At 39.6% G+C, this 10,813-nt stretch overlaps 1 protein-coding gene across 2 annotated transcripts in view; it reads left to right on the top strand.

Annotated features, from left to right (window-relative positions):
* The first annotated feature begins 1,450 nt into the window (after positions 1-1,450).
* The window catches only part of LOC122058198 (protein TONNEAU 1a-like), a 12,774-nt gene continuing 3,411 nt past the window's right edge, over positions 1,451-10,813 (top strand). The window contains exons 1-7 of one of the 2 annotated variants that reach the window (XM_042620753.1): positions 1,455-1,743; positions 3,628-3,760; positions 4,527-4,615; positions 4,741-4,863; positions 5,325-5,458; positions 5,548-5,573; positions 5,640-5,796. In XM_042620753.1, coding sequence (XP_042476687.1) covers positions 1,657-1,743; positions 3,628-3,760; positions 4,527-4,615; positions 4,741-4,863; positions 5,325-5,458; positions 5,548-5,573; positions 5,640-5,796 — 749 coding nt within the window. In that variant the 5' untranslated portion in view covers positions 1,455-1,656. Of the gene's footprint in view, positions 1,744-3,627; positions 3,761-4,526; positions 4,616-4,740; positions 4,864-5,324; positions 5,459-5,547; positions 5,574-5,631; positions 5,797-10,813 lie in introns of both variants that reach the window. The other variant, XM_042620754.1, reaches the window with a different exon arrangement.

The following is a 10,813-nucleotide window of genomic DNA, read 5'->3' as shown; positions in this document are numbered from 1 at the left end:
GAATTACAATTGGGGATGCCCATTGCCCTATCTTGATGTGTGATTTGAGTTTCTCCCATTTTGTTGATAAATTTCTCTTTTACTATCAAAAATGCTTCAGAAAAACAAACTAAAATATGTTCAAATGATTGGGCTTCAGTTATTATATTTCCAGTGATAACAAACTTCTCATTCTGTAGGCATATCATGGGAAATAGGCTTTTTGTATTATGGTTTTGTAATCACTTGCCATAGCCATAATCCATTCGTCGAATACATGTCGGGCATGGGGTTCTCTATTGTCTTGGGATCTCGTCTAGTGGAATGCAGAGTCAAGCATTCCTGCTAATCAAACACATGGACTTGAGGATAAATTGGTTGGAAAATGGTTGAAGATGGGGAAGAAGGCTAAGAACAGGTTCGAATAAGCCAACGATGTATGATTATCCAGGGGTTAATGGGAGGTGCTCACATGAGCTTATAGCTAATACTGTGGCAGTTCACAGGCTTAAGAGATGTGATCAATGGTACCATGTACTAAAATTCTTCAATGTCACCAAGGGGCTTCAACTTGAGAAGAAGAACCCTAAATTAGAAAGGAAGAAGAAGAAACCGAGCAACAACATACCTTGGGATAGAGGTTCGCACGCTGGAGGAGGGTAGAATGGGACGCCGTAGGAGGGTAGAGGTTCGGACGCTGGAGGAGGGTAGAATCGCACGCCGTAGGAGGGTATAATCGCACGCCGGAGGAGGGGAGAATCGCACGCCGGAGGAGGGGAGAATCGCACGCCGGAGGAGGGTCTTCGTCTTCTTGTCCGGCCGAGTGAGTGAGAGGAGTGAGCAGTTAGATGAGAGATGAGAGAGGCGAGATGTGATGAGGGTATGGGTTTAGAAGATAGGAAATAAAGGAGAGGCAATATTGTCCTCTCACTCAGGGTGGGGGTATTTTGGGTATATTAGAAAAAAACTAACCGGTTTTCATTCATTTCTCACGGTCGGCTAACGGCAGGGACCGATTTGAAATTTTTTGAATTTTTAGGGGGTGGCTTTGACGTTTCGAAAAGTACAGGGGGTGGCGTTGAATAACGACCGAAGTTCAGGGGGTGGCAATGCAATTTTCTCTCTTAATCTCTCTATTGTCCTTTGGGAAAAAAGATTGCAGCTATCCTAATGTGTAGATTCCTATGCAAGTCCTCTTGTATCATACCCTTGAAATCCACATTCTCTCTCCTCATTAAACCTTCCCTTAGTGGAAGATTCATGCCCACTTTTCCTCATTGGTGGGAAATTGCAAACTAGCTTCTACAAGATCCCTTTCCCTATATTTAGATAGATAGCAATTTTGTATTTTTAAACTCCAGGCTTATTAGGTGTGGTTAAAAACATATCCAAACATTCACTTAACAGATAAAAAGGTTTCTCAAAGATAGATAAACAAGGGCCATACCAAATCCCAATGAATATTAAGCTGTTTTCAAAGAGTTATTGTTGGCTGTGGAAGGATTAAATCATAAATTGAAAAGAGCAATCTTTTCACCCTTTCGGTGGCTGAGGCACACCCACTTTGTTCCCTTACAGCGGACGGAAAGAGAGAAGAGACGGGGAAAGGGGTTTCTACATCTGTACCTGTAAGAGTCCAGAACGACAAGCTAGGCGAGCTAGCGGAAAAGGGAGAAGATGGATGACTACACGAGGGAGATGATGGACCTTAAGACCCTCGTTACTCGAACCCTTGAGAAGAAAGGTGTTCTTGCTAAGATCAGGGTAACTCTATAGGCCTTTCATTTCTCAGCTTCCTCTATATCTCTTTGCTCCCCATCCCTTCCCTGTTTGGACTCTGTTTGTGAAGTATTTTGAATTTGTTTTGAGTTCGGAAAAATGATGGCTAAAATGCACTGGGCAGCGCGGGGATTTTGATGGGTACGAGAGTTACTGGGGTGTTGAGTTAGGTTTTACGTTGTTTTCTAGAATCTGATCCCTTTTCTTTTACTTGGAAGCTGGGATTTTGTGTATTTCCGGAATGTAGTTGAGAACCTTGTGTGTTGGAGTAATGCTTTTCGTACGATCCATGTGTAATTGATAGATAGTTGTCAATTCTAGGGTTAGTGTCTTATTCTCAGGGATCCGATCAACGTTTCCAGGTTGATACCCATCGTCCCACCCCACGCTCTTTTCCCTTTTCAGTGCTTAGGTTCTTAGGTGTATTGGTGAAAGTATGTTTCTCTGTAATTTTTTCTGCGGTGTTTGCCAAGAAGACAGAGATTAGATCGTTAAGGGAAACTAAGGGAACTAAGTGCAGGATACGTATGTTATGGCTTCTTTTCTGCTCTTTGAGTGCTTGGAGTGTTGTGGGTATCTAGCAGTTACACTGTTGCTACGTTGCTCCCCTCTCTTTGGACTCAGTTAGAGTGCTCTTTACCTGTTACGACGTCACCTTATTGGTTACGTCTTTGCTTATCCCAATATAAGACAAGTGTTCAATTGGACTCTGGTATACTCCATATACTGAGGTGTTGAGCCAGTTTTCGCTTATGTTGGGTGGTAAGTTCATTCTATGCGTGCCGTTAAACCTTTTTCGTCTGCATTATATGAGTGATATTGTTATTTGGTACCTTAAAGTAGATTTCCTTCCACTTTTTGAAGTGGGAATGTGAAAGTGGCCATGTTAAATTTCTTCATAGATCAGATTCAGAAGTCGTGGGGCTTTGTAATGTAATCTAAAGGTTTTTCTTATGGATTCAAATGTTTTCTTACGGTTGAGAGCTTTCTTGGTATGTTCAGAGAATGTAATTAACACACATCACAACAGTTCTCCATTTATTTAACAGACACATGCACATAATAGTAGCTTCTAATAAAAATATAATCCATTGGTGAAAAAAGAATGGAAGGAAATAGCTTGAGACCCAAAAAAGAGAAATGAGGAACAAAAAGGTTAAAAATAAAAAAGAAGGAAAGCCCAAATGATTGAAATAAATAACTTCTTTCCTTTTGGTCCTTAAAGGTATGCGATCTTCCTACTTAAGATGGGGTGGTAGCACGATCCCCTCAATTATGAGCACTTAACCTGGTTTCTTATGGATCCATTGGTCAAATATAATGAAGGAAAATAATAGTAATAATAGTGATGATAAGAAGGCCCCAGAATACTCAAATAGTAACTTGGAATATCTGTGCGCCAAGCAAATGAACGAGATCAAAACTACATTAAACATGATGAAGGTGATTATTTGGACATGTATTGCATTGCCAATATGGTTTACTAGGTGATGATATCATCTTTAAATCCAGTCTATCAAGTTTGAATATTTTCATTCTGCAGTAAAAACCTGGCTAACCCACCTGGGCAAGCGTGACTGCATGAGCTTATTTATTTATTTTTTTTTTGGGAGGGGGGGGGTGAGAAAGTTTCCTAGATCTACTACATAATAAATTACAAAACAAGTTTGGTTGACTTTGTTTCACACCTACTTTTCTGGCAAAAACCTACTTGTTTTGTTATTATTGTGTTAATCTGGTAGATCTAGGAAATTGTCCCTTTTTTCCAGTTTTCATCATCATGTTCTTATTTTATGATGCAATTCCCTGATAGATCAGATGTTCCAGCTCATCATTTCTACTGGTTTGAGTATTTTCATTTCTTGCTAGGCCGAGCTGAGGGCAAGTGTCTTTGAGGCCATCGAAGAGGAAGATCGTGTGGTTGAGAATGAAGATGGTGTACCCCCTGCACTACTTGGTAGCTGCAATGACCGTGCAAGGCAGCTTCATGCTTCTCCTTCAGGTTCTTTTTCAATTCTTTGTCATTAAGATGGGACTCTTGCCCTCTTTCTCTTTGAGATAGTAATTTTTTTTTTCAATCGTAAGTATGGATATCTTTGAACCATTAGTAGTGATTTTTTTTTTTCTTTCACAAGATTTTGGATGTTGTTCCATTCAGGCTTAGCAGTTGGACAGGCAACAGCCTGGTCCAATGGTCTGAACATTTTTTTTTGGCCACCAAGTTTGTTTTAGTGTTTTTGCTTCTAACCTGAACAGTATTGGAATCGCACAGGAATATTTCTTTACATCTAAAAAAATAGTATGGTCTATATTGTAGAGGTGGACCTGGTCCCATCAGTCACCATATTAGAAGGCCTTTGATTAAAGCTAATTGGAAGCCCAAAATGCTCTTATTTGATTCTGCACCTTTCTGCCAATTGCTTCTGCATTAGGCACTCAGTGCAAACTGCTAAGGGTGAGGTGTCATACCAGCTTGAGATTTGGGAGTTCTGTAACATTTTTCTAACAGTTTGTTGTGGTTTTGAAGTGATTCAATCAAAAGCAGTTTACTCCCAAGTTTATTAATGTGTTTGAGGAAATAAATATTCAAAATTAAAATCTTCCTCAGCATCTGCATGCATATATTAACTATTAAAGATGGGGGGGGGGAGAGATTGGGAAGTCACATATGCATGCGGGAATCTATGTGCGTTAATTGCTGAAAGAAATTTTATATGTGGCTTTCCTCTCTAATCCGTTATTTTTGCACTTTGATGAGCTACATGCAGGAAGGCTATTAACTGCTCTAATATGTGAATACTTGGACTGGGCACAACTGGGCCACACCCTAAAAGTTTATCTGCCAGAGTGTAATTTGGTAATCATGTAATTTTTTCTGCTTCACCTAGTACTGTTAATTTCAGATTGTGACTTGAACTTCCGTTTCTTATTATCCCCCCCCCCCCTTCTTTTATTTATGAATGGTTTTTCTTCCTCTTGCAGCAAAAAGATTTTTGGAAAGCTGAGTTGAAAGATTTTAATAGCAAAAATGGATATGATCTCAATAGGAATGCAGAAGGTGGTCCTTTGCTTCTGGATGTTCTTGAAGGGTTTTTGAAGTATGAGGTATGATGCTAAATCCATTTTGGGTTCCTATTTGAAGTTATTGAGTTCAGAACTCTATGCTAAAAAAAGTGTAATCCATTTGCTAAATATGTGTAGGCCTTCATCCTAACCCCCACATATCTCAAAATAAACGAAATTCTGATAATTTCTCAGTTTTAGGATATGTGAGGAAAAACATCACAATCCAAAATGGATTTAACCAGTCAATTTCAATGAAAGTTCTAAAATTGAATGGTGATAGTATAAAATAAGAGTTAGGGTGGAGTTCTGTTCTCCTTATGCTGGGTGTTATGTGATGGAAGAAATATTTATTTTTTCTGCCTTCCATGGGCATGTATATTATCGTGACGCTCATTGGAATTCCTCTAAAGATTTAAACTGTTAGTTATTACTTCATACCTTGTTAGGTAGTTCTGGTTGAAAGTTGTGTTTTATGTATGTGATGAATAATGTTCTTACAGAATTTATCCCAAGCAAGGGCTACTGGGAGGAGAGTAGTTGGTTCAGAAATTGAATCCACATCTAATCCTGAGTCCAGAAATACTCGGAGGCCCTCTTCATCAGCAGTTGCTGGAGGCTTACCACCCCTTGGAAGGTAACAGAACAGCTTTCTTTGTCATAAGTAATATTCTTCACTGTTCCTCTTTTCCATTTCTTAACTGATATTTCCATTTTGTGGATTAGGCCGGTTCCTGTTTCTCAGGCATCTGGTAAGTCATACCCCTGTTCTTTATCTGCTTCTGATTTCTCTTCCCTGACACTTTCCAGCATTTCAGATCGGAGAATAGGCTCTTCTATGCCTGGTTATAGGAAGGATGAATATAATTGGAGATATGAGAATGATGAGCTTTCAGAGGATGTAGTTCAAGCATCAAATGCCTTAGAAAACATCCAGTTGGACAGAAAAGCACGGAATCTTACAACATCTTGGCGGTATGTCTTTTGAATTATCTTGATTCTGTTAGTTTTTCGGCATTATACTGTGAAAATTTGAAACTATATCACGGGTTCCAATTTCACCTGTTTCTTTTTAGTCAAATTTTGAAATTTCTAGTACTTGTGGGACATTTCTTCATGCTGAGGGGGAGGGGAAGTTTCTTCCCTCACGGAGTTTGGACCTTTTCTTAGTTATTTCCTGGATTTCTCGAAGTATATGGATCTTGGAACTTGAAACAATAGGATCGTGTTATTTGCTACTGCTTCATTAATTGATTATTGGGTTCTCTTACTTTAAGCTATGTATGGTAACCCCACATTCCCACTTGCCTCAAATTCTTCTCTGTAAAGATAAGAGTTTGTTTGGCAGCTGGGTAGTGTCTCTGAGTTTAAGATGAAGTCTTCATCAGCATTGGAAAATCCTCAAAATTGCATTGTGTGGAATTTATTTATGGACAAATGCTTTCCTAAGTAACCTTCTCCCACCCCCCCACCCCCACACCCCACCCCCCAAAAAAAAAAAGAAGCAAATTGATAAATAAGGACTTATCTGGGATGAAACAAAGTACAGAAATAAACCACCTATTCCGCTAACTGATATTTGTAGGGTCATATTCAGATTATGTCTTTTGTTTATGTATGAAAAGTTTTTCCTGTTGGGATATTGACAGTTCCACTAACTGATATATGGGGGGTCTAATTCCCTTTTTCATTGGGTTTATAATTGTTGGGGTTTTGCTTTCGTCATGTTATGCTACCATGCTGGTATGTGGACTAGAAATTTCATAGGCTAGGCAGAATGTCCTTGTAATATTTTGAAAGGGCCTCAGGGGGAAGAGAGTGTGTCAGTGTGTGAGGGGGCTGATGGTACGAGCAATGTGGCCATCATTTTTCCCTTTTGTAATTACATTTTAAGGAATTATGTTGTTCAATCGAACTGTTTTGATTTTTCTTGGCATTAAGTTGAAAATCCCACATACCCTAATTTTACATTAATCCATCTTGAAGTAAATCAATTTTATGGTTCACTTGTAGAATCTCCCTGCCGACCAAAAGGAGTCTTTGTACAGCCACCCGAGGTGCATTGCCCATTGACTAAGAAGGGGGCGGGGGGAGGCAGTCTTCAAACTTGACCTATCTACCACTCCTTTCCACCCACGTCTGCCAGAAAAGAACGTTGCCTGGTCCCGTGGAGCCTGCCTCTTGACACATGAGTGCGCTGAATTACCACATGCCCACTGTGGAATAAAAAATCCCATCCGTGTTGATGACCCTGCACTCTCTCATTGGCCCATGTGCTGGTGCAGGGGCTACATGACCAGGCAGCGATCTCTTGCCCCAATTTTATTTATCAAACGAAGGTATCAAGAAAAGAGACAAAAAATTACTAATGTTGCAACATTTAGTTATTTTTATTTCTAAATTTTACTAAGGAGAGAAGTTAAGTCCTATGAAGTTCTCTCTCTCTCTCTCTCTCTCTCTCTCTCTCTCTATTTTTAAATATTTCCTGCTATAAAATTAGCTTTTACGGTAACTAACAAAAAATTTCTTATGCGTGTGTATCAGTAATACAAAATTCCTGGCAAGTCTATGAAAAACTAAGACCTAACTGATAGATCTTCAGATTGATCATTAATTATATTATGTCTGGCTTGGTTGAAGTCTTGAAGATGTTGTTTTCCATAAAAATATACTTGGGTAAGTGACATATAGAGAAACTTCGAAAAGCCTGGTCAATGCTTTCCATTAAGACTGAAGGGTGAATTTCATTATTTATGAGATGGCTCCAAGACCTATAATGCTTTATTGGGCTGAATGTTAGACAATAGTGCAGCAGCAAATAAATAAAATAAGTGCAATTATAAATGATGATGTTGAAATTCTTTGAATACTATAAGGTTAAGAACTAAGAGTTCTAGATGGAACCTAGAGAAGCACCACTGGTAGGCAAGATGACAGAAGGTCATGCAGGAGTGCTTCCATGAATCGGCTCAAACCCGTTTGGGAATCCGGATGGAAATGAATTGGGTTCAATTGGTTTTTGGAGTCTAGTAGGATATTAATAATCCTTTTTTTTTTTTTTTATAATTTAGATTTATATTGTTTTACTTTGAATATGCTAGCTAGTGGTGGAGTTCCATTATGTTTCAGTTTTAGAGTTAGAATAGGAGCCTTTTATTTTCCTTTTAAATACAAGTTGTAACCGATGAAATTGGTAGATTAAAAGAATGAATTGAAAACCAAGTTGGTCGTGGCTGCATGGTGATTGGTGTTTGTGTGAGCCCCCCCCCCCTCTTCTTCTTCTTGCTGGATCTCTCTCTGTTCATCTTTTCTTCTTCTTCCTAATTTCAGTTCCTGGTTCACCTGTCCTAGCATATACCGACAGGCCCTAACATTGTAAGTTAAATCTCCTCCATCTCCTTTCTTTCTATCCTTTCTTTTGGTTGAAGGTCCCTCTAGCTAAGGCGATTCCAACTCTAGGTTTCCCGTTGCAAAATACCCTTATCCTGTGAGCACTAAACTGCAACTGTGGGCTATTACTACTGCTGCCTTTGATTTCGGAGGCTTGCCTTTCGATTAGTGCTTGTTGGTTGGTGTTATAACGATCTGAACTTGATTGAGGACGGGATTATGAATTTACTCAAACGGTTCCTGCACTTTAGAGGTCTGGAATAGAGAACTCGGGTTGATCTGGAGAAAGAGCTTCCGTGCTGGACTTCATGTTCGATAAGGTTGAAGGGTATTGTTCTATTGCCCTTAACAAACCTACTTGCTGTTATTTACACCCAAGCCGTTATATTCACTTAGTCCCTCTTATTTCCCTTCCCTTTTGTTGATTATTCCAGAGTTACCCTTCCCATTACTAGTCGTCCACCACCCACATACAATTCCTTCTCTTGTTAGTTTGAGTTTCATTAAATTATGAAATTGCATTTATTTGTGGGTTTGATTGAGTTCTATTATTTGGGTGGGTCCATAAGTTACCCGAACTGGGTTTTAGAGATTTGCATTAGAAGGTCAATAGGTGTTCAAACTATCGGCAACAAATCTGAACATATGCACAAATAGGGAGTTATGCTGCGAAATAGAGATGTTCGAAGGACAAAAGGGGAGCACTGTGGTTTTTCTGGGTTGAACTGGTGAGAGAAGATATGAGTTCTAACAGGTTAATGGCTGGTATAATCTTAAATAGAGTGTAATGATGACCCTAGATTGTTATGTAGGCACAAGTCCAATGCCTTGGTAGCTAGAATTGAAGGCTTGGGTGATGGTGAGGTTTGAAGCAGTTTCTTCCAAGGTTCAGTTGAGCAGATCCAGAATTAAGAAAGATAAGGTTGAGATGAGTCAGATTTATGCCAAATCTGGTTGGATTGACTGGATTACTGAGGGAGCTAGTGTCCAGATTGAAGCCAAAAGAGGAGACAGCAATGAGCTGAGTTGAGGATTCAGCGGGGGAAGGATGTAGATGCTGATCCTATGTGTGGCATACTGCATACATTATAGAAGGAAGAAGAAAGGCCAAGATCAGCAGCACTAGTCCATCGAGCCAGCTCAAACCTAGCCCAATTTTGTGTCAGTTCTGGTTCAGTTTTCCAGCCATTGAGCCAGCCCTTTTTTTCTCATCAAACCAGCTATTTTCTCTAGTATTTTGTCTTCTTATGACATCTTCTAGAAGCCCCGACGGCCAGCATCGATTGGAGTAGTCAGCAGCTTCCATATAATCTGATTCTCTCTATCAATTTCTTTATACAGTTGTACTTTGTTTTGTAGTGTTTGAGGGTTAGGTTTTGGTTCTCTAGAAGGATCTAGTAGTGTTTTTATTCTTTTCTTAGTGGACAAGCTTTGTTCTTTTAGTAGTTTTTGACTTCTTAGTTAGGAGTTTCTAATTTCAGTTGTTTCCTAATTTAGTTCTTTCTGTGTAATTGAGTCCAAGCCTCAACTATAAACAGAGGCCTTTGTAATTGCAGAGACAGATACTGATTAATGAAATTTTCAGCAATGTTTGCTCCAATTCTGAGAAAGAATTCCCCCTTTAACAGCTGAGATAGCTGTGGGTGAGAGATCGAAGGCTGAGAAAGCCCGAACCCCAACCCACACCTATCCCACGGTTTGCATATCTTTCTCTACTTTTTTTTCGCTGATTGTGAGTGAGTGAGTGATCAATTGAAGCCCGAAGCCTTAAAGACCAGCTGCAGCCTGAATTGAAGATTACCCAAACAACCAAAATCGATTTCAGCTTGTCAGGGTTTTGAAGCCAACCAATTTCTCAGATGCCCCAGATCTGGGGCCAGCTGCTGGAGCCCTTTTAAGGTTTGATCAAGGGTCCCTAAAGGACCACTTGTCCAAGGGTTGGCCTTTGGAGGCCTGGTTTTGGTTGCTGCAGGTTTTCTCTCAATCGGCTTCCAAAACCCTTGATTTTCTGTCCAGGTTTTCTCTTCCCTGTTACTGCCTGTACACAGACCTTCTGCAAGCCATATTTGGAGATCTATTTGAGGCCATCACAATCTCCACTCGACCAGGTTTATCAGCTCATCTGAGACTTGGTTTGTGAGTACCTTTAATTTCTCCCTATTCGGCCCTGTTTTCCAGATTTGACCTGTTACAACTGTTGGTAATGAATGAACCTGATTTCTGAGTTTGGTTTTGGAGTTCATGAATTATTTGGGTTGTTTGCTTACGTGGATAGCCTTACACTTTGGGAAGTAGTGAGGTAGAACAATATTTATGGTTTAGGAGAGAATAAAAGGCAGTGGCATGAGGTTCAAGTGGCAGCAGATACCAGGAGTTCCATTTGTTTTTCCTCTCTCCAATTTCTTTATGTCTAATTCATGTCACCCTCATTTGGTTTTTTGCCCTAAAGACCAATCGTGCACAGAGCTAGTCTGATTAGACTACTTCAGTCACTCTCTCATCTATTGCATTCATATTATAGGCTTATTGGTTTTTTTTTTTTAATTATTATTTTTATTTCATAGGTAATTGTAAACATCCACTCTTTGGCTTCCTCTTTAAT

The sequence above is a fragment of the Macadamia integrifolia genome, chromosome 12, assembly GCF_013358625.1.
Source record: "Macadamia integrifolia cultivar HAES 741 chromosome 12, SCU_Mint_v3, whole genome shotgun sequence".
NCBI lineage: Eukaryota > Viridiplantae > Streptophyta > Magnoliopsida > Proteales > Proteaceae > Macadamia > Macadamia integrifolia.
The sequence above is the reverse complement of the archived record's forward strand: the minus strand, read 5'-3'. Positions and strand labels throughout refer to the sequence as shown.